At 44.3% G+C, this 23,760-nt stretch overlaps 2 protein-coding genes across 11 annotated transcripts in view; both read left to right on the plus strand.

The window, feature by feature from the left end:
• The window catches only part of TMEM71 (transmembrane protein 71), a 31,653-nt gene extending 20,830 nt beyond the window's left edge, over positions 1 to 10,823 (plus strand). For 5 of the 6 annotated variants that reach the window (XM_083517025.1, XM_083517029.1, XM_083517026.1 and 2 more), the window contains 3 exons: positions 4,364 to 4,439; positions 8,786 to 8,850; positions 9,641 to 10,823. In XM_083517025.1, coding sequence (XP_083373151.1) covers positions 4,364 to 4,439; positions 8,786 to 8,850; positions 9,641 to 9,663 — 164 coding nt within the window. In that variant the 3' untranslated portion in view covers positions 9,664 to 10,823. Of the gene's footprint in view, positions 1 to 3,075; positions 3,400 to 4,363; positions 4,440 to 8,785; positions 8,851 to 9,640 lie in introns of those variants that run through there. The other variant, XR_014529100.1, reaches the window with a different exon arrangement.
• A 1,717-nt stretch (positions 10,824 to 12,540) lies between these two features.
• DNAAF11 (dynein axonemal assembly factor 11) overlaps positions 12,541 to 23,760 on the plus strand; it is a 35,581-nt gene continuing 24,361 nt past the window's right edge. For 3 of the 5 annotated variants that reach the window (XM_083516821.1, XM_083516823.1, XM_083516824.1), the window contains exons 1-6: positions 12,541 to 12,625; positions 15,594 to 15,761; positions 16,585 to 16,662; positions 20,681 to 20,853; positions 22,068 to 22,306; positions 22,753 to 22,941. In XM_083516821.1, coding sequence (XP_083372947.1) covers positions 12,556 to 12,625; positions 15,594 to 15,761; positions 16,585 to 16,662; positions 20,681 to 20,853; positions 22,068 to 22,306; positions 22,753 to 22,941 — 917 coding nt within the window. In that variant the 5' untranslated portion in view covers positions 12,541 to 12,555. Of the gene's footprint in view, positions 12,626 to 13,128; positions 13,274 to 15,593; positions 15,762 to 16,584; positions 16,663 to 20,680; positions 20,854 to 22,067; positions 22,307 to 22,752; positions 22,942 to 23,760 lie in introns of those variants that run through there. The other 2 variants (XM_083516822.1, XM_083516825.1) reach the window with 1 other exon arrangement.

A 23,760-nucleotide genomic window follows, 5' to 3' on the forward strand; every position in this document is an offset into this window, starting at 1 on the left:
GCGTTTTGTTTTGTTTTTATTATTTTTACTTGGTCTGAGTATGTCTGGCCGGGCAAGAAAGATTTACAGCAGGCAGGAACTTCTGAAGGTCGGGTTACAGTGTGAACAAGCTGTAAGAGCTGATTATTTTCGCCCAGATAACGTTCCTGTGGGAGTAGCCAGGCCACCGGGCTCTCCATGGATTACTATGCCTCCAGGGAGGAGGCGAAGGCGGCGTAGAGACAGGAGGCAAAAGCGGGGTTGTCGGGCTGGCGTCCTGGTAAGATTGCAGAGGAGTCCATCTAAACCACCGCTCCCTAGCATATTTCTTGCTAATGTGAGATCTCTTACCAACAAGATGGACGAATTGAGGCTGCAGGCAGCAAAGAACAGCCTTGTAAAAGATTGCTGCGTTTTATTTGTCATTGAGACATGGCTTCAACCGTCCATACCAGACACAGCTATTCAGTTGGAAGGCTGTGCGGTACATCGTCATGACCGAGGCATGGACTTCGGAAAAACCAAAGGAGGGGGGCTGTGTGTATATGTGAACAAATGCTGGTCCAATAATTCGAAGACTGTGGGCAGTCACTGTTCACCGGATTTGGAATATGTGGCTGTTAAATGTAGACCAGCCTATCTCCCTAGGGAGTTCACAGCTGTTATGTTAACTGGTGTGTACGTGCCACCAGATGCCAATGCCAACTTGGCTTTGGGATGCCTGCAGGACCTTATCAGCAGCCAGCAAGACAAGTATCCTGAAGCTGTGCACATCATTGCGGGAGACTTCAACCATGTTGAATTTAAAACAGTGCTCCCAATGCTCTATCAGCATGTGAAATGTCCCACAAGAGGGGACAAGACACTGGATAAAGTTTATTCGAATGTAAATCACGGCTATAGGGCTTTACAGCTGCCACACTTGGGCCAGTCCGACCATATGTCTCTGTTCCTGGTACCAGCATATATCCCACTCAGGAAACGGGCTCCCACAATATTAAAATCTGTTAAAATCTGGCCTGAAGGTGCTATTCACCAGCTGCAGGACTGTTTTGAGAGAACCAATTGAGATATTTTCGATAGTTCAGACCTGGAGGAGCACACGGCGGCAGTTCTGTGCTATATCAATCGCTGCACAGACACTGTCACAGTAAATAAATCCATCCGGTTTTACCCCAATCAGAAACCCTGGATGAATAGAGAGGTCCAGTGCCTGTTGCGGGAAAGGAACAGGGCTTTCAGGTCAGGCGAGGTGCAGCTTTACAGTGTAGCAAGAGCAAACTTGAGGAGGGGTATTCGACGGGCAAAATTGGATTATAGGCTGAGGATTGAGGATAATTTAAGGAGCAACAACACAAGACAGATGTGGCAGGGGATTCAGCATATTACCAACTACAAACCTAACCTTGGTGCTGTCGACGGTGACCCCTTGCTGGCAGAGGAGCTTAACCTCTTCTTTGCTCGCTTCGAGAAGGAGCCACCTGAGACGCCGGTATTACAGCCACCAGCCCATAGGGGCCCCTCATTCACGGTAGAGGAACATGAGGTGAGACAGGTTTTGAGGATGGCGAATCCGAGGAAGGCGGCTGGACCTGATGGCATCACTGGAAAGGTGTTGAAGGGCTGTGCGGATCAGCTGGCGAGGGTCTTTACTAAGATCTTCAATAAGTCCTTACACCAGTCTATTGTCCCACCCTGCCTGAAGTCGTCAACTATTGTCCCTCTGCCTAAAAAATCCACAATCAGTAGTTTGAATGACTATAGACCAGTTGCACTGACTCCAATCATCATGAAGTGTTTTGAAAAACTGGTGCGCCGTCACATTATTTCCTGTCTTCCATCAACTTTTGACAACTACCAGTTTGCATACAGAGCAAATAGATCCACAGAAGACGCCATCAATACCACTCTCCATGCTGCTCTGTCCCATCTGGAGCAGCCGGGGAGTTATGTGAGGCTGCTGTTTGTGGATTTTAGCTCTGCTTTTAACACTATCCTCCCCCATAGACTGGTGTCCAAGCTAGAGGCGATTGGACTCTCCAACTCCACCTGTCTCTGGGTTTTGGATTTTTTGTCAGAACGTTCCCAGAGGGTTAGAGTAGGGTCACACATGTCCACAGCCCTTAGCCTTAACACCGGCTCACCACAGGGTTGTGTGTTGAGTCCCCTGCTCTACACTCTCTATACGTATGACTGTACAGCCATCTATTCCAGCAACAAAATCATCAAGTTTGCTGATGACACTACGGTGGTAGGGCTCATTTCAGGAGGGGATGAGTCCGCCTATCGGGACGAGGTGGAGCGGCTCTGTGTTTGGTGTGGAGAGAACAATCTGGCTCTTAATACGGCTAAGACCAAGGAATTGGTGGTGGATTACAGGAAAAAAAAGGCGGACATTCAGCCCTTGTATATCAACGGGGAACGGGTGGAGAGGGTGGCGGAATTCAGGTTTTTGGGAGTAGCTATCGATCAGGGCATGACTTGGAGCGCACATACCACTGCTCTGGTGAAGAAGGCCCAGCAGAGAATTTATTTCCTCAGACTTTTAAAGAAGAACAATCTGAGTGAGAGACTGCTGGTGTCCTTCTACCGAGGCTCCATAGAGAGCATTCTTACATACTGTATTTGTGCTTGGTTCTCCAGTTGTACAGCTAGGGAGAGGAAGGTGCTCCAGAAGGTCATAACCACAGCCCAAAGGATTATTGGTCATCCTCTCCCATCTTTGGAAGAACTGTACGGTTCCCGTTGTCTTAGGAAAGCAAATAACATCCTGCAGGATTCATCTCACCCGGGACACGGTCTGTTTGCACTACTGCCTTCTGGCAGGAGATATAGAAACATCAAGTCAAAGACAAATAGACTGAAAAACAGTTTCTATCCAAGAGCTGTGGCCTTTTTGAATGCTGTAACTCGATAGTGTGAACTGGGAGTTTGATGGGTGTGGTGTGGGTGTGGCTGGAATGTGGTTTGTTTGGTTGTTGTTGTTGTTTCGCTTTTGTTGTTTTAAGGGATGGCATCCAATTTCGTTGCACTTTGTGCAATGTTGCACTTGTGTAATGACAATAAAGAATCTATTCTATTCTATTCTATTCTAAGAACATAATAACAGGAGCTAAGATGAATACTTTGAATACATTCTGTAACATCTGTCATGTCGTATTTGGTGGGCTTAAAACAAAATCAGGAGGATTAAATCAGCTTAATTATGGCCTAATTCTCCACTTACGTTATTATGGCTCCAGGAATGCCTCAGAGCTCTGCAATATGTAACCTCATTTATACAAATGTTTTGGTGCACTGTTCATTCCCTATCAGTCATTCTTTACCGAGGCCTTGGCTGTACTAAGTGTTTTGTGCTGGTCAAGGTGTGATCTAGTCAGGAACAGGTCTTCTGGATTAAAGCTAGCACAGCACTGGAAATTTCTCCTTCATTCTTTCCAATCCTTCTACATCGATTAACGAGAAAAAAGGACCATTTAAACATCACCAAAGGGGGTATAACATTTAGGGGAAATGCTCACAGGTGAGGTGCAGAGTTTTAGCTGGCCTTACCTTACTTTTGGCGATGCGGGTGGCGCTGTGAGTTAAACCACAGGGCCTAGGACTTGCTGATCAGAAGGTCGGCGGTTCGAATCCCCGCGATGGGGTGAGCTCCTGTTGCTCCGTCCCTGCTCCTGCCAACCTAGCAGTTTGAAAGCACGTCAAAGTGCAAGTAGATAAATAGGTACCGCTCCGGCAGCAAGGTAAACGGCGTTTCCATGCGCTGCTTTGGTTTTCCAGAGGCTGCTTGGTCATGCTGGCCACATGACCGGAAGCTGTACGCCGGCTCCCTCGGCCTGTAAAGCGAGATGAGCGTTGCAACCCCAGAGTCGGCCATGACTGGACCTAATGGGCAGGGGTCCGTTTACCTTTACCTTACTTTTGAGGTGGCCAAAAGTCTCTTCTTTCATTCTACAAATCATCTCACCAACAGCCTGTGCTCTGCAGCCTTTTTCAGGGGCCCATGCCCAGGGGAAGATATAATGAAAACTCCTTATGGAAAAATGGCATTAAGGGGTGGAAGGGAACATGGCTCAATGGCAGAGCACATGTTTTAATAGAGTCCTAAGACTGTAGAGTTGGAAGGGATCCAGACGGTTACCTAGTCCAACCCCATGCAATGCAGAAGCTTCTAGGTTCAGTCTCCAGCATCTCCAGGCAAAAGGGACAGGCATCATGAGATAAGAAACACCTCTTGCCCAAGACCCTGGAAGGCTGCTGCCAGTCAGAGTAGACAGCACTGGGTGGACAAATAACCTGGCCTGTGGCTTCCTGTTATCGGGAAGGTAACATTCTTGCAATAACTGTTTTTCTTTCTCTCTATCTCTGTATGTGTTTTTAATAGAGCCTTTTACAGTAAGGCACGACCTCTGCCCAGTTATCGTGCTCTCCATGTGTTTGATCATTTCTCTCTGCGTAAGGTAAATCTGAATGTCTTTTTATATATAGCAGCACTTTCATCTATAATGCATTCAAAGAGTTTTTCAAAGAAGCTATATAAACTGTCCTTCGGAAAATCATGTGACCAGATATGGGAGCTCAAGGGTCTTTTGGACTAACAGCAGCCTCTTGGTTCTGTTGCACGGAAAATTCAGGCAGGCTTCAAAATCAATTTGTTAAACGATACTACCTGTATAGTGTGTTGTTCTAGTTTAGGTTGAGCTTTTTTAAAAGATCAAATACTAATGAGTTGCATATCCCAGAGGACCACCCACTTCCTATTCAGCCATTTAACAGAAGACTGATCTCCAAGGAGAGCCAAATGAAAGCCATTTTGACGCCCACTTACGAACTAGTGACCAGGGTGAATTTCTGGGAGAGATTTGGAGAATGCCAAGCTGGTTGTTATCTTGGCTCCTGATGTGAAAAGCCACCAGCTTAGCCTGACCTTGTTGACAGGCTCTTGAGTTCATGGCTGGAGGATGAATGAAACACATAGCTGTCATTGCTCTGCAGATCTCCCTGCCTGATTTAATATTAAGATGATTTGACATAGAAGGGAAATGAATTAATTATATTTGCATTGATTATTGACTATTTGATATTTTCCTGCTTTGAGCCTTTTGATCCATCCTGTTTATTAATATTCAATAAATACGTTTATAATAAAAGACTAAAATAAGGAAGAGAAGAGTTTGGATTTGATATCACTACCCTAAGGCAGTGTTTCCCAACCACCGTTCCGCGGCACACTAGTGTGCCGCGAGATGTTGCCTGGTGTGCTGCGGGAAAAATTAAAAAATTCGAAAGATTTTTTTTTTAAAGTCAAATTTTCGATTGGGGCGCCGTCACTAGATGACCCCTGGGGTTCCCTCCCTCCCTCCCGCTCTGCGCCTCCCTCCTCCTCTGGGGAGGCCCTTCCTGGCTCTCGGCCAAGGCTTGGCGGCTGCCACTCACTCACTCGCTCGCCCACCCGTCCCTCCATCCCTGCACCCGGCCTCTCCCCCTCCGTCCCCGGCGCGGGGGCTGCCGGGATCTGTAGTCCCCTCGCCCTTGGGCTCCGCGCCCGCGCGGGGTGCGCGAACTACGTTTCCCAGCGTGGCCTGGCGGGCCAGGCGTTTTGTTTGAAGCGCTCTTCTCCCGGCCATGGAATGAGCGCAGCGGCGGCGCCCGGGCGGGCAGGGGCTCTTCCGCACAGACCCCGCACAGCCTGCCTGCGCCCCCGCGGAGATCGGGCGGCAGGATGGAGCCCGGGGATCCCCGCGGAGGCGGAGCGGCGGAGGCTGCCCCCCAGGTAGGGCTGCGTCGGGGGGTCTTTATTTTTGCAATGCTGCATCCGCGCCGGAGGGGACGCATCGGACCACGGGGAGACCCCTTGGCGGGCGTGCAAGGCAATGCATGCGTGCAGGCGTTGCATGGAGTGCAGTGCAATGCAATGGCAACGCGGCGCCCTGCATGCATGCATGCAACTTGCACTGGCGCTCTGGACTTGGCAGGTGAGGGGGGTCCCCAGTGGGCGGCAGAGAGAGCCGGGAGGGCGAAGGGGAGCCGGGGGGGAGCAGCGCTGCTCCTCGAGCCGAGCCCGGGGGGAAACTTCGGCGTCGTTGCGCCGGGTGTTGGAAGCGGAGGCTGGCGGGGGCCCCTCACCTGCAAAACCTGGTCGCCTCTCATATATTTCGTGCATTGCATTCATCGCCCGCTTTCTCCTCCAAGGAGCTCCCGGGGGCGCGCGTGGTTCTCACCGTGTTATCCTCGCAACAACAGCCCTGCGAGGTGGGTCAGGCGAGTGGCCCAAGGGAGCACCCAGGGATTGTCCTGGCCAGGTGGGGTGATTTGAACCCTGCTCTCTGCCCGGTCTTCGTCCTCATTTAGCCCCCACATGTGCATGACTGTGCATGACTGAGGTTTCCCCCCCCTCGTCTTGGCTATGGTGTGAGTCTGTGCTGTTAATTAATGGGGTTCTGCCTTCGGAGAAGATGAGCCAGCCCTCAAGGAGGTGATTATGTAATTTGCTAGCAATTCATGTCCCTCCCGGCGTGACGCTGCGCGCTGACGTCACGGGGCTGTAATGGTGGTGTGCCTCGAGATTTTTTTCATGAAACAAGTGTGCCTTTGCCCAAAAAAGGTTGGGAAACACTGCCCTAAGGAGTCTCAAAGCGGCTAACAATCTCCTTTCCCTTCCTCCCCCACAACAAACACTCTATGAGGTGAGTGGGGCTGAGACACTTCAGAGAAGTGTGACTAGCCCAAGGTCATTGAGGAGCGGAGATGCGAACCCGGTTCCCCAGATTACAAGTCTACCGCTCCTAACCACTACACCACACTGGAGAGGTCTGTGGTGGGAATATAGTGGGAGGACACTATCTTTTTGAGTGGGTTTGCACTTAAGTGAATTGGATGAAACTGGAAGAGGCCTCTGGGTAGGGAAAGGACTCAGCCGTAGAAAAGCTATGGCTTCCTTTAACAGAGACTGCTCATTCTGTAAGTACTTCATAAACTTTACCTTATGTATAGGGACATCCTGGATTCTGAAAGTTATTAATGTAAGGACAACACACTAGGGAATTGCTATCTCTCAGGTAGGAGATCTCTGCCTCTGACAATGTGCAAACCTTTGGGGGGCACCTCAAATTGGATTGTTGTCATATACAGTAAGCCCACATCTTACGCAAAGATGCATTCTGGGGGATCACACCCCACATCTTACGCAAAGATGCATTCTGGGGGATCACACCTAAGGGCAAAATTGTGTATAGTCAAAACACATTGTGTGCAATAGCAGGTAGGATTGAGAAAGTCTTTTTTCCTTGCACGCCTGCCCCCATTCCTCCTTTTTAATTTTTCTATTTATTTATTTTTTGCCAAGTGATTAAAGCTGAACACAAGTTAAATGCACATAAGTTGTGGGCTTAGTTTAATACCAAAGTAAATGGTGGTGTGAATAAGGTAGGCTTGCAAGGTCCCAGGCTCACATCCAAATAGGGTTTGAGGTCAAAACTGTTTTGAATGTCAAGAAAAGCATATGGAGAATTCATTTGAATTTGGGCACAGTTCCTTACCTCATGAACAAATAGTCCCCATACAATCTTACTTTAATTTATAGTCCATTCTAATTAATTGCACTGCAGCTTAAATTTGAATTTTAGCAATGTTGTGCATTTTTAAAATGATTTGCAAACTGCTTAGAAGCCGCATGGGCAATACGGGTTGGATCCAATACCATCAATTGCATGAAGTGTTCAGGACAGATAAGAAAAAAGGTTTCTCAAACGAACCTTCATAATTAGAAAAAGTGTTATTACAAAACCAAGCCAAGGTAATATCAAAAATGTATGATACATTATTGGAGTGGGAGGTCAAAGACGAACAGGTCAAGGAGGTAATGATCAAGTGGGCTGTAGATATTGGGAAAACCATTAACTTAACAGCATGGGAAGAACTATGGAGAAAGAATTGGAAATTTACAGCCTGTGAAGTATTGAGGGGAAACCTAATCAAGATGTTTTATAGATGGTACTTAACACCTACCAAAATAGCTAAATTGTATAAGACAAAAGCAAATCTGTGCTGGAGGTGCGGTAAAACAGAGGGGACACTTATACATGTTTGGTGGACCTGTGAAAAAATCAAAAGCTTCTGGAACACAGTGTTTGACAAGCTTAAAAAAATGTTTGTATAACTTTATGAAAAATACAGAAGCTTTTCTACTAGGGATAACGGACACAGGTATAGCAAGAGAAGATCAGAAAATATTCCTCTATGCCACAGGAGCAGAAAGGATTGCTAAAAACTGGAAAAAAGAAACTGTGCCAAAAAAAAGGAATGGCAAGATAAACTGTTAGAGTATATTGAACTGGCTAGATTAACAGAGGCAGTTAGAGATCACACTAGACAAGAGTTTCAAAAAACATGGGGAAAATGCAGAGAATCCTTCACAAAACAGTGCCCTAAAATACATAGCTGGACTTGTTTCGATTAATGTCTGCAGGAGACGTTGTGGATATTTAAGTTATAATTAGAAAAATCTTAATAATTATTCATAAAGGAAACAGTTTATAAGAAGTAAATTAGGAGGCCAGATACAGGATAAAGGAAATCTTTTATTTGGTTGTTTGTATTGTTGTATGTTATGCTCAGTGTATATTATGTTCACGTTTAATGAGGGTGGATTTGTGTATTGGGAGGGTTTATGTTATGTTGTAAATAAAATTCCAATAAAAATTAAAAAGGGGGGGGGGAGGAAAGAAGCCGCCTGGGCATTTAACCGGAATATAAACAAATAAATAATGCTTAAGATGTTGACTTGCGTTGATTCTTGTCGTTTCAGATTCTTTCTGGGAGGACTGTTTACAACTCTGCTGAGCTTCTTGCTGTTGATCATCATTTTAATTTGTAAGCAAAAAATAAATGTTTATCCTTGCTACACGTCAGATGATTCCTACATTGCTGGGGGTTGGACCAGATGACCCTTGGGGTCCCTTCCAACCCTACAATTCTATGATTTGTGGGATTAAGGGTTCACCCAGACTTCCTTTTGGCGACGTTTTTAGGCACAGGGCCAAGCTTTAAAGCTCTGTGCCTGAGTGGTTTTCTTTTTGTCCCGGCGCATTCCCCGGGAAAACCCCCATTTTTCCGCTGAATTGGAGCAAATGGCAAAGGGCTTCCCCATGGATTGCCATTTGCCATTCAGTGGTAAAATGGGGGTTTTCCCAGGGCAAGTGCTCTGACAATAAACAAACAAACACATCGCTTGGGCATGGAGCTTTGAAGCGCAGACCCACACCTGGAAAGTGTGGCACAAAAGTCTGCACGAGTCCTGACTTGAGGTACCTAATTCTTCTGAAAACAAGTGTGTGCTGTGCCCAGTAAGCAATCATCATAACCATCTATAACTTATTTATTCATAAAACACCAAAAGTTAGAATATGTTTATGAACTTATTTTGCAGTGCTATTCCATACCTATTTCACTGCTAATTTGGACTTCATAATAATTTCTTAACCAAGACATAAAACTTCTCTAATCAAATTTAACAAGATGCTTATTACCATCAACTTACTGCTGCATGGCTAGGAATCAATATGCCTAAAAGATTGTGCCTTAAGTAATACTGACAAATGTGAGAATGTTAGATGGTTTTCAGCTCTGTAATACTTGTCATTCTTTCCCCTTCTTCTCTCAGGTTCACTGGCACTTTTGTACTAGTCCCTTCGTTGGACCACCTGTCAGTTCATGCGATCTGCGAAGAATAATCATCCTTTCTCTTCAGAATCTTATTTGTTTCCACATTCTTCTGGAACCCTTGCCTAAGCTACCTGTAGGAACATCTGCATTTTTTGTTGTTGTTTTCTTAAACCACGTGCCTTCAAGCTGCACCAAGGACACAGATGAAAAAGCATTTTGAGGATTGAGGATTCTGAGAGAATCTCACGATTTTCAGGATTTAGGAACTGGTGGAAACCCAAGCTGGGACAGGACATTGGGTTGGCAATTAAGGTAAAGGTAAAGGACCGCTGGACGGTTAAGTCCAGTCAAAGGCAACTATGGGGTGCGGCGCTCATCTCACTTACCTTGGCAGTTATAACACATGAGCCAATATGCACCTTCTTTGCTGATCAAACTGCTAATCCCAGAAAGGATGGAGTGCTAGCAAACTAGCCTCATCCTATAGCTATGTGTGCATTGCATGGGAAAGACAGTCAGTGGTAGGCAAATGACCCTTAAGAAATACTTGCCCACTATTTCTGATGTTGGGGAACCCAGAGAGGCTTACCCATACAACACAGTTTGAAAACTGCTGCCCTCCCTTAATCCAGTGCGGGACTGTTTGTTCACTTTGTTTGCCAGTTTATCAGTAGATAGGATACGTCCAAACTGATTTTATAAAAGGTTCATGTTTGATGACCAGCATCCAGCTTTCCAAACTGGGTTGGGAGTGGATATGGGGAAACTCAAGTTCAGACTTCCCACTCAGGTCTGGAGGGCCTAGAAGGTACCATTGTCTCTCTCAGAATATGCCTACGTTGCAGGGCTGTTGTGAGGATAAAACACCACTCTGAGTTACTTGGAGGAAAGGCAGGATGTAAATAACTCAGTAAATTAGAATAAATGATGTCTTGCATTCAGTCCAGCTGTGTCACTCTGATTCCCTGCACCATAAATTTCTTGGTCAAGAAAAGTTCGGGATTTTTGTATCATTTGTGCACCTTTCTTACTTGCAATACTGTATAAACTATAATAAGAGCAAATCACCACATTTTAGTGATACTTATAATCAAGGCACCTAATCCCGAAACCTATACTGTACTTGTATTTGAACACATATTTTACAATAAAGTTTTTGAAGCACATTAGTGCAATTATCATTATTTTTATGTTGCAGATACACTTGTTATTTTGAAATCTGAAGTATGCATCTGGGAAGAAAGAAATTGCTTGGTTCCAAGTTTGTGGGGCAACGCAGAGCACTATACATTCAACTTGGTGTGCAAAATTGTGGCAGGCAAAAAGGTTGCATATGCAACCATCTACCTGTCCATCTGCTTTTCCCCATCTTCCATTATCCTATTACTCGTCTGCAGTGGGGCCATAGCTCAGAGGCAGAACACATCCTTTGAGCCCTCGGGTTCGATCCTTGGCAAACACCAGTCCAAAAGCAGTCTCAGGGAGTAAGCGCTAGGAAGGCATCCCTGCAAAAGACCACGAGGAAGTGTTCCCTGCCAGACAGATGCTAATGACTAGTGCACATAGTTACTAACTGTTCCCTTTTTTAAAGGGAAATTCCCTTATTCTGAATAGGATTCCTCGCAAGAAAAGGGAAAAGTTAACAGCTATGCTAGTGCACTGTATTTTTGTACTTTCAGTGTTTCCAGGCTGTGACGCTTTATGGTTTACATTTTCGGTTCTTTGTTTTCTTTGTGTTATGCTTGCACTTTTTGTTTTGTTCACACACACACACACACACACACACACACACAGAAAGCATTGTAGAAGTTAGACTGATTCTCTATAAAGTGCACCTTGAGCCACCAGATGGTGCAATTTTACAGCTGAGTTTGTTGTCTTTCCTGCAGGTATCCTCCATGTGAACCCAAAAGCGCTAATCCCTTCCCTCTCTGCCACAACTGCCCCTTAATAGAGGTATGCTGCTTCTGGACCTGGAGGTTCCATTTAGCTGCCATGGCCAATAAGACATAAAAGTCCCGAGGGCCCTGAATCAGTCTAATCTCAGGAAGATTTTAAAGCTGTGACTATGGGCAGTGAGTTCCATAGGTTTAATTAAGTCCAGGGAGTTCCATGTATGGATGAAGAGCAGCCTAGAAACTGAATAAAAAAATAAAATAAATTTGCACAGCTTCAGGCCCCAGCGAAAATGTTCCTCTTCAACCAGGCCTTCTGTTGATCAACATCCTATGTCCTTTTAATTGCGCGCATGTGTGTTACTGGCTTGTTTTGTTTTTAATTACACATTTCGTGTTTTTGTTTTGCATTTTCATGCTGTGAAATTCCTCCTTGAGATCTTTGGGTGAAGGGGTGGTATACAAATTTGTCAAACAACACTTGTTGTTGTTTAGTCGTTTAGTCGTGTCCGACTCTTTGTGACCCCATGGACCAGAGCACACCAGGCACTCCTGTCTTCCACTGCCTCCTGCATGTTTGTAGCTTCGAGAACACTGTCCAGCCATCTCGTCCTCTGTCGTCCCCTTCTCCTTGTGCCCTCCATCTTTCCCAACATCAGGGTCTTTTCCAGGGAGTCTTCTCTTCTCATGAGGTGGCCAAAGTATTGGAGCCTCAGCTTCAGGATCTGTCCTTCCAGTGAGCACTCGGGGCTGATTTCCTTCAGAATGGAGAGGTTTGATCTTCTTGCAGTCCATGGGACTCTCAAGAGTCTCCTCCAGCACCATAATTCAAAAGCATCAATTCTTCGGCGATCAGCCTTGATGGTCCAGCTCTCCCTTCCATATATTACTGGGAAAACCAGTACGGACCTTTGTTGGCAAGGTGATGTCTCTGCTTTTTAAGATGCTGTCTAGGTTTGTCATTGCTTTTCTCCCAAGAAGCAGGCGTCTACTTCCCTTTTAAAGCCACAGCGCGGCGATGTTTAGCATGCCTTACAACCCAAGCGAAGCCATTTTCGAGATTAAAATGCTTATTTCGCGAAGCGCAGGTGAGCTCGTGGCTTGATCCACGCCGCATTCGTGTTGCTCTATAATGTTGGCGTTATCCTTTGTTTTTAAAGCCGCTTTGAGATTCATCCGGCACAGAAATACCTGCGACGTGGGAGGGCTGTTCCCGCCGCGGGGGCAGTAAATTGGGGACGCAAAAGAGAAAAGATTCTTCCCGCCAAAGGGGTGCGAACCCAACCTAGTGCTGTCCTACACTTCCGGCACAAAACCGAATTGTCTCCCCCCCCCTTTCTAACCCCCTCCCCAAGTCCAGATAGCGAGCCCGGGGCCGGCTAGGCATTTCGTTGGCTTACAATGCACCCCCCCCCTGCCCCTGCCGGTTTGTCTGTGGGTTCGTGTTGCTGGGAACCAGCTCTGGATCCTTAGAACACAAGCGTGGTCAAAACCCCAGCGAGAGAAGCCACTCGGCGACGTCCGGTTCGGTGCCGGAATTGTACGAAGAGAGTTCCATTTCCCCGCCCCCTAAGCCCTCACCTCTTTAGCCGCCGCGAGGAAAGAGGAAGGTAATATAAACCGCCGGGTAGGCCCCGCCTCCTGCGCTCGGTTGCCATGGCGACGGCGTCGGCCGTGAGGAGGAGGCCGCCGCCGCCGAAGCAAAGCGAAGGCCCCGCGAGCGGCCATGGGGCGCAGTGAGTCCTGCTTTCCTCGCGTCTTCGCCGGCGGGGTGGGGGGTGGGGGTGCGAACCGCTCGGCGCCGAGCCTGAGGGAAAAATGGGGCGGAGGGTGTGGTGTTTTTTTGGGGGGGGGGGAGGGAGAAACCCCGGAACCGGTTTTCCCTGAGAGAACAGCAGGGGGCCTTGCGGTGCCTTCAGAGCAGGACCGCGCCGTGCATTTCGAACGCGGCCAACCGTCGTTTGTAACGGTCGCTCAAAGCACGTGACCCTGTCCCTGCCCCGCGCGCAAAGCCTCCTGGGAAATGCAGTTCCCACGCCCTTTCCTCACACCTCCTGCGCCTCGTGGCTTCAGGTGTTTTCTGCCGCCTCTCGCCTGTCTCTGGAGCATGTGCAGAGGGCAGGGAGCGTTCTTTCTCCCCACACCGTAGCTAAACAGCTGCATAACCTTTAGAAGACATCTGAAGGCAGCCCTATATAGGGAAGTTTCTTCTAATGTGTCGTGTTAGCTGGGCGGGGCCCTATTATTATTATTATTATTATTATTATTATTATTATTATTATTATTTCCCAGAGTGCCTGGGGCAACCCAGTCAGATGGACGGGACACTATTATTATTATTATTATTATTATTATTATTATTCTTCAGGGCTGGATTTAGGTTTGATGAGGCCCTAAGCTACTGAAGGTATTGGGGCCCTTTATATGTCCAGCTGTCCTTTGTCAACAACAAATTGTCCCTGTTTTTTGTGTTGAATATATGTTATGTGGTAATTTATGCACCTAATAGGTATCTAAAGCCATTTGCACATAACAAAATAGTATTTTATCAAAGCAATTGTTGAACTGAAATACAATTGGGAAGAAGTATATTAATAGTGAAATACAATTAAGAAGAAGAAGTATATTAATAGTGAAATAATTATTAAGCTCTAATCTTATATTTTGGAAATGTGCATCCAGTTGTTGTTTTTCCTTTAAATTTTTTGGAGGTCCCCAAGAGAGTGGGGTCCTAAGCTACAGCTTGTTTAGCTTATATGTAAATCCGGCACAATATTATTGAGGAGGCATTTCTCCCCAAGCCAAGAGCATGTGCAGAGAGCGTTTCTCAAGCCAAGGGGGAATGACTTTGAAGCTGGTGGACCTGAGCACGTGCAGAGGACATCTTCCCGTACAGGGAGCACATGGAAAGGGGATGCTGAGTAAGCTAAGGAGGCAAAGGCACCTGCAGGAAGCCTTTTTCAGCCTGTGGAAGGAGAGCTCATCTCTGCGCATATGCAGAGGGTGCTCCCGGTTCTGACAGCCCAAAAGCAGGTGCAGAAGGGATTTGCAAGTCAAGAGCATGTGCAGAGGCAAGGGGGCAGTGGTGGTGGTGGTGGGGATAGCTGCCCCCCCATCAAGTAAATAAATAAAAATACTTAACTAAAAGTAGAAATTGTAGAATAAACCTTTCTACAATTTTTGACATATTTTTTTCTGAGCACTTCGGATCAATAGAAAATAATTTAAAACAACTGAGCACTCACAATGTGCTCCCCTGCCTCTACCCCTCTCTCATAGTGAATAGACTACAAACTTAAGTAAGTTTAAACGCTTTACTTACGGTGACCAGAGGTCTCATTCATGCATTGTTCAGTGCTACAGCAAAAACAACACAGGTAAAAACCTCTGCAGTATAAATTGCAGCAGTTAGTTTCAAACATGGAGTCTGGCACTCGGGAGCCCCAGTCTCATGCACCTGGTCCGTTACATGGTTCAAAAAGAAGAGAAAAGAGAGCAAAAGGAATAGGAAACAAGCCTCCCGCCCCCAAAATACGGGAGCATGACCCAGCTGAGCCTTCTCTAGAAATTTACAGCTTTGTGGTCTTTATTTACTAACTAGCATAGACATGCATTGTTAGGTTTAATTGCAAAATCTTCCACAAAAACAGCATTGGAATGCATTCTTTATGAGATCATTTCTGCACATCATTTAACCAAGCTTATGTTATTGTTTTTTCCTGTGGTGAGATTAATTTCCCCACAAAACACATATTTTATACACCACAGAAGTTCTCAGGTTCACCCCCCAGCATCTTCAGGTAGGACTAGGAAAGAGTCCTGTCTGAGACTCTGGAGAACTGCTGCCAGTCAGTGTCAACATTAATGAACCGGATGGACCAATGGGCAGCTTCTATTTTTCTATGCTATTGCAAGAAGTATTGCCTTAGAAAAGTATCAAATGCAGAAGTGAGAATATAAAACCCACTTCTGGTTTTGATATCTTTCTAAAGCAATGAATGTGGCCTTACTTGATGGAAGGAATTGCTTCTATATTTACTATGATATTTCTTTCAGTCACAGAAGAGCTAGTTAGACAAAGAGCAGAACATAACAACTGTGAAATCTTTTCCTTGGAAGAAATTTCCTTACACCAGCAGAATATAGAGAAAATAGAACATCTTGACAAATGGTGCCGGGATTTGAAAATTCTGTATCTTCAAAATAATCTGATCCCCAAAATTGGTGAGTAAGTTCAGTGATGTATTAATCTGTCTGACATCTGAAAATGGTCTAAGATGATATTGGGAGGGGAAAGTTTTAAAAGAGAGAAGGTGTTCAAGGTCCATAACGTTTTAAGAAGAGAAAACAGCTTTCAAAAACTCCTTTCTGTTTTGTCCTATACAAATAGTTCACAAGCTATAACCAGGAAGTTGTTCATTAATTGACCTTTCTGCTTCCTCTGAAACTTACAAATGTGGTGAGTAAATTGTGTATAGGGTCACTCCCTTAATCTCAAGAAGCTGGTGTAAAGCAAGCTGTCATTTTAAGCTAGCATAGAGTGATGCCAGATCCAAAACTCCTTCAGGAACAAGCCTTCTGTCTGCTGAGCTGGTCCAAGCCTATCAAAAAGGAAAACAAGCCTTTAAAATAGCTTGCTTACACTTCCATTTTTTTGCCAGGTCACGTGAGCATCTCACTTAAATCCCTGCTGCCTGTTCCTGCTCCCAGAATGCTGCTTTTGGGGGACAGAGATCCAGTCTCATTCTTAGCAGAGCCACTCTCATCTCAATTCCCCTTCCATTTGAACTGAATTCATTCACTAGTATTCTAATTTTTCTGAATGGAATGGTAATGCTTTGATTCTTCCCCTTAAAAATATAGAGAGACGTGCAGAAATGAAATGAATATTAATAGTAATAATAACACTGTGGTCTTTTGGCTTCTTGAAGACTTTTTTGGTCTGTTTTAATTTCTGTTCGGTTGGTAATTAAAAAACTATTACTGTATCCTCTTCATTAAGCCTAACCTTGCAGATTTACATGATCCGTAATAAATTCTGTTTCAGAAAATGTTAGCAAACTGAAGAAGCTTGAATATTTAAATTTGGCTTTAAACAACATTGAAAAAATTGAGAATTTGGAAGGTAAGATCTTTGCCTTACAAAAAAAAATGTAAGTCATGCTTGTTAATATGGAAAAGGAGTCATCTTTTTATGATAGAGAATGGTACTGCTGAAACCCTGCTGGATTCTGGGCACACATGGATTTTCTGTTTCTCAGAAGCAGATATTTATTAGCTTGTCTAGGTTCAAGTTATTGAACCTGTCAACAGAAGGAATATCAAGCAGAGATGTTTGCATTCAGCAAGTGGAACAAACTTTATCCAGCTCGAGACACCTCCTTGAATTGATAGGTGATGCTCAATATAGGTACTTCCATGCCAGGCTTATTCATTAGTCTGGGTGAGAAAGAGACCTGCTCTTACTTTAGTTTTGTCTGCAGGGGATCCTTTCCCAACAGCCTGTGACATCAAAACATTGTACGTGATCTCCTCCAGCTCACAGAATTTTGTTGATACGTTGTTTGAGTGAGTTGGCACAACACTAGATTGAAGCTACAGTGGAACCTCGTGTTATGGATGGGATCTGTTCTGGAGGCCTGTCCATAACACAGAACTGACGCAAGCTGAAGCGCTGTGTCTGCGCACGCGCACGGTGTGATTTAGCTCTTCTGCACATGCGCGAGTGGCAAAACCCCAAAGTAACCTGTTCCAGTACTTCCGGGTTGCCATGGAACACAACATGAAAACACGTAACCTGAAGTAGACGCAACATGAGGTATGACTGTATTGTGCTTAAATAGTCATGGCAATGTATTTCAAGTGATTGCCCAATTCTCCAGTGCGGCAGTTGGACTGCTGAACTATGCAAGCTAGCCAAAAGGTAGCTGTGCAATCGGAGTGGTTAATCAAATAACTTCCGTAAGGCTGTTCATTTAAATGGTGGTAAGATTAATTTAAAGCCAGTATATTCTAGTATGCCTGCTTCACCCTCACCTCTAGAAATGGATCCTTGGCTATGCTGTTTCTAGAATTCAGGGGGGGGGGGGAGGACTTGATTTTGAGAACAAAATGTGAGCTTCTAACAGTTCAAGCATGTCACTGTTTCTCTCCCACAAAAAGCAGGAGGCTCCAGGGGGAGACTTTTATTGTGAGGAGAAAATGCTGGAGACCTGGTTTTTTTGTTTATATAATGTGCAGGTTGGGCAGATGGAAAGCAGGTGTGCACGCAAGCAGAAAGGAACATAGCTTAGTTTCACCCTTGGAATCTCTGCTTTATGTCTGAAATCTCGGAGAGCTACTGCCAGCTAGAGTAGAGGCTGCTGGCTCAGTGATGTCCCGACTCCACCATACCAGGTGGCAATAGAGTCAAGGCCAGCCAGCCCTGGGTAGATCCAAGTGAGCAGCTTGTTCCAACAAAGGCTGGAGGTAAACAGGCTTTTATGAGTACTTTCCTCCACCCTGCCCTTTCCAGGCTCTAGTCCTTTGGCCTGAAGACTATGGATCTTAGAGGGTTGTCTCCTTGGCTTGAAGACAAGTGCCTCTCGTTCTTTCTGTGAACTCCCACCTGGTGTGCAGACACAGCAGTGCAGGAGGGACTAGATTCCTCCAGTGAGTCAGACTCAGAGAATGCCATCTGTGAGTTTCCTGACTCAGGCTCTGCAAGTTCTCGACCACCAGCCTAAGGTTCCATGGGCTCCAAACCATCAGCCTTGAGAACCAGGTCCAATTCCCCAGCTGGTCATGCAGCAGCCCTAGACTTGGCCAGCTCTTCTGCCTCTGCCTCTAAGCTGGAGGCTGTGGCCATGAAAAATGGACCAATGATCTGGCTCAATATCAGCTTCATATGTTAATCTGATTGTGTAGGAGGGCAGCCATTTGAAAACTATAGCACCTTTAGTAGTCGTGTAGAAGAGGGGGCTTCAGCAGGTGCGGCTTGCATGATGTGCTTCAGGGCTGAAATCCACTTTTCTATACATCTATTAAAGGTTCAGGAGCCCTGTCCACCTTTTCATCTTGTTATCACATCTTTCAGCAGAGTAAATCAGATAATGTAGACTTTTTTGGGGAGTAAGTTCCACTGAAAACTATGGAGTTTACTTCTCAGTAGACCTGTGTAAGATTGCAGTGTGAGGCTGTGTTCTAGATCCATTTGCCCAAAATTAAGTCTGACTGAGCTTAGGGGGAGTCACTTCTGAATGTTAGTTACATTCTTCATAGCGCAAGCCAGTTATGAAAGAATGTGGAAAAATAACAGACCAATTTAGCAACCAATTGCAGGAGAAACATTCAGTGTGCAAGGCAGAAGCATATTGCTGTAGCTAGAGTCTCTTTAAAAATGGAAACTGATAACAGCCCAAATGAATGCTAAGATTAATCAGAATATAAATGAAGTTCCCAGTATATTGTTACATATAACTCTGGAGAACTACTGTTTCTCCCTTCTGATTTCATCCTGCTTTTCTGTGAGACAACTGTATCGACAAAAAAAATTCTACCTTGGAAGCTCAGAATTGCAAAATTAACCCTCTAACCATCTGGGTCACATAAAACTATAAATCTTAGATGTATTATATATAATCTTATCGAATTTTCCCCTTTTTTGAGATGGGGTCAGCCCCAGGCTAAGCACCTCTAATAGATTATATCCTATAAGAACACGTCTACAATCAAAGGAAAGCAAAAGTTCCTAGTGACCACATGTAGAGAACAGGAGGGAGCAAATGGTCTAAATACAGGAAGCAGGTGCAAGACAGAAATGATAGCAATTACAGTTCTGTATTATTCCCTCTGCTACAGGAGTGTTAAGGCTAAGATTTCTTGTATGCTGGCTGGGCAAAGCAACAGTCCTGCAAAGGGGCAATGTTTCAGGGCAAGGTTGCTAAAATAATTTAAATAATCCTGCTGTATATGATCCGGAAAGGTATCAGCTATAAATGGGATTACCAAATAGCAAGTCAGTAGAGAGACATGAATTGTTCTGTTTATTTAGGGCTACAGATGTGTTCATGTTAAGGCTATTAAGATGGATAAATAAATAAAGATAAAATAAAGTACTTCTTCACACAGTACATAGTTAAACAGTGGAACTCGCTCCCACATAGGGCAGTGATGGCTACCAACTTAGATGGCTTTAAAAGAGGATTAGACAAATTCATGTAGGCGAGGGCTATCGATGGCTGCTAGTAATGATGCCTGTGCTCCACCTCCACAGTTGGAGGCAGCAATGCTTTTTGAATTTTCTTGAAAGACCTACATTGGCTCCCAGTACGTTTCTGAGCACAATTCAAAGTGTTGGTGCTGACCTTTAAAGCCCTAAACAGCCTTGGTCCAGTATATCTGAAGGAGCGTCTCCACCCCCATCATTCTACCTGGACAATGAGGTCTAGCACAAAGGGCCTTCTGGCGGTTCCCTCGCTGCAAGAAGCCAAGTTACAGGGAACCAGGCAGGGGGGCCTTCTCGGTGGTGGCACCTGCCCTGTGGAACGCCCTCCCACCAAATGTCAAAGAGAACAGCAACTACCAGACTTTTAGAAGACATCTGAAGGCAGCCCTGTTTAGGGAAGCTTTTAATGTTTGATGCATTACGGTATTTTAATATTTTGTTGGAAGCAGCCCAAAGTGGCTGGGGAAGCCCAGCCAGATGGGCGGGGTATAAATAATGAATTATTATTATTATTATTATTATTATTATTATTATTATGAAGAATACCAGCTTCTGGAAAGCACAGGGAGAGAGGGTGCTGTTGTGCTTGAATCCTGCTCATTTTCCACAGGCATCTGGTTGGCCACTGTGAGAACAGGATGCTGGACTAGCGAGGCCAGAAGCAAACTCTGCAAGTAGTTCTCACTTTTTACACATTTCAAATGAACATCATCTTTAATTGACTCTTCTGTTTTACAAGAAGTCTGAGTTAAAAACAAGCACACTGTCCTAATTTTTAAGATGTCAGTTGTCTTCTTAGAATCTGACGTTTTTGTTTGTGAATTGAAAGGCAAGCAGGAGCTGTGTCCCATGATGACTCGGAGGTGAGAGGGTGTGCTTATTAAATGCAGAGTTAATAATGATTTTTTTTTTAAACCCTCTCATATTTGCGAAATAGGCTGTGAAGAATTGCAGAAGCTGGATTTGACAGCTAATTTCGTTGGAGAATTGTCCAGTGTTAAGACCCTGAAAAACAACATACACCTTAAAGAGCTCTTCCTTACTGGAAACCCCTGCACTGATTTTGAAGGTTATAGGCAGTTTGTCGTTGCTACCCTTCATCAACTCAAAGTACGTCTCATGTAAAATATTAACTGCAAGCACCTTTGTGTCAAGGGCCAGGTTAATCCAACACACTAAAGCAAAATATATATTAGAGATGTAGCATTAATTTGGTTCATTTGTTTTACCAGCTGAACTCAGTAGGGCTTAGACACGAATTAATTAATTCAAAGTTTTTATACTCTGCCCTTCCTCCAGATTAGAGCACAGTGTGGCTGATAATACAACCTGCAATATAAACAGTAATATAAAGCAAAGCAAAACCATATATCCACTGTAAAAACAGCAGCACTAAGCCTCCACTCTAACCAGTATCCATCACTATCAGGTTCCAAAGGCTGGGGCAAATAATTATGTTTTGGCCTGTTTTCTAAAAATAGCTAACGTGGAGAGTTGTTGTATAGGTTTGCATTGTATAGGTCTGAACTGTTAATCAACTAAAACATGCATTTGATTAATTGGGCAGGATATAATTTCTTAATTATTTTTAATACATGTGCTTATAAATATGCATATTGCCAGTACCATCCTAAAAGAGGAACATAGGATGGATTTCCTTCTCTAAGATGATACCTCTTCCTACACATGGGTGCATGATCTAAAAATAAAGAAAGTATGCTTCTTAACTGTGGTTTTTAACCAGAGGCAAATTTTGCATATTTTAATCTTTTCACCTGTTATTTACTAGGCAAGATGAAAAGAAGGAATTGGTAAAAGTCAGGTTTATGACCACTGACTAACTTGCTTTTGATTTTTCCTGGAGCAAAACATAGCTATTTGTACACCAGACTTGTTAATAGGTTGTAAAAACTAGTCCACATGTAATTACGTTTTAGACTCTTGTCTAAAATTTCCTTCATGAAGCTAAAAATGATTTGTGTAAAGTAGCTTTAAGAAACATACACAGTGTGGCATCAAGTAACCTCCACAATGACCCAGTTCAGGTATAACAGGAAATCATACTTTGCCGTGACGTGAAAGAGCCACAATAAGCCACTTTGGGTATACAACTCTGGAAGAGTTTGCAATAAGCCCATGTGATCCTTGGCCTGAAGAAAGTTAGTCAGTTGGGCTATAGTTTGCTGAGGCCAAGCATCATGGAGAAACAGTGGGTAGTTTTTATTTCAGTTGTATACTAAAATGGATTTAATAAAAATGATTGAATGGGGGATGGATTTCTTTAGTGTTTGCATTGAGCTTTTATTTTGCTCCCTCCCTTTAAGTTTCTGGATTCTAAAGAGATAGGACGTTCAGAGAGGATTCAGGCTTTACAGAGCTACCCTGAGATAGCAAAACAAATCTACGAGCAGGAGAAGGCCTACCTGATTAAAAGAAGACAAGAAAAAGAAGAGGCACAGAGAAGGATACAAGAAAAGCAGGAGAAGAAGAAGAAAAATGAGAATCAAAAGAAATATAATCCAGGATACGATGGGCGGTGGTACACAGACATCAATAACAGCATGTATGTGTTTTTATCAGTCCATTTTATATCTTTCTCTTGATACAGATTTTTTTTTCTGCCCTGGAAAGACTTATGTGTAACATAATGGTAGGCTATCATATGTCTCTTTAGGTCACAAGGGGCTCTCATGTGCTGAGAATCTCCATCAGTATCTGCCCTGCCATCTGAAGCAAAATGGGTGTAACCTGGAGAAATGGCCTTCTCTGTGGTGGCACCATAATTATGGAATTACTTCCTCTATGAGACTTGCCTGGCATGCACATTGCTAAACTTTAAGCACCCGGTGAAAACATTCTTATTCCCAGACTTTTACATTTTTAGCTGCCACTTTCAATCATATTTTATTACAATGTAATGCATGCCAGAAATATTATTGAAAAGCGGGGTATGATTTAAAATTAATAAAGTTTCAAAGATACTTTGTGTGTGTATGTTGCTTTTTTCAGCCCATATTCTGTAAGAGAGAAAGAGAGCCAGCAGAAGGCTGAAGAAGGAAATGAATACCGTGATTTAGTGATAAAGGAAGATGACGAAGAAGAGAGAGCCTTTTGGGAGGAACCTGTGCCTCATACTCCAGAGGCAAGGTTAGAAGCTCACAGATATATTGAAGAAAAAAATAAAGCAAAAGAAAACAGGTATAATTCTAATGCACTTTTGCCATGTTTGCACTGATTTTCACTTATCCACAATGCCAAATATTGTTAATCTTTCCCCTTCTATCTCAGTGGCATTCAGCATCGCTTAGGTCTAATGACTATAATCTGCACAACACCTTTATTGCAGAAATTAAAAAGTAGAGATAGCTGTGTGGGACTGTAAGAAAAGATCCAGAATCCTTATTAGGGCAATAATAAGTGTCTGCTGTAGAATGTACCTGTATAAATGCCCTGTGGTACCCGGCAGTAGTTTAAAGCAGTGGTTAAAGCAAGGTGCATGGTTACAGGTAAAAGTTAAGGTAAGTGAGGTGATGCTAGAGTACAGGAAATGGTAAAAGCTTGGAAGTGATCCTTCAGTAGAGAAGGGGATCTGTGGGTGGATTGCTCCTCCCACTCGCTCCACAAGGCAGGACCAATCAAATTCTCTCATGAGACTGGCTGAATGGTGACTGAGCCATGAAATCTCAGGTTCAAATCTCGTATCTGTGCCAGAATTGCACTCTCTGGTTCTGCCCAGGTGGTTGAGTAATTTAAAATTTATCCCAGTGTTGCAGGAGCTACTCTTAGATAAGATACTCCCATGTAGCTGGGAGAATAGGCAAGATGTTCTCCTTCAGCACCATCTGCAGTGTGTTTGGTGGGTGGGAAATAATACTGGCCTACTTTGCGGTGTCTTTGTGGAGGTTCCTGAGATAATAAATATGAAGCACTTCAAATACTATATGCTCTAGATCTGCCCTGCTTGCCTATTTGCTACCGGACCAAGTTCAAGGTCTTACTATCAGTATATTAAGACAC

Source organism: Podarcis liolepis (assembly GCF_965112155.1).
Source record: "Podarcis liolepis genome assembly, chromosome: 8".
Lineage (NCBI taxonomy): Eukaryota > Metazoa > Chordata > Lepidosauria > Squamata > Lacertidae > Podarcis > Podarcis liolepis.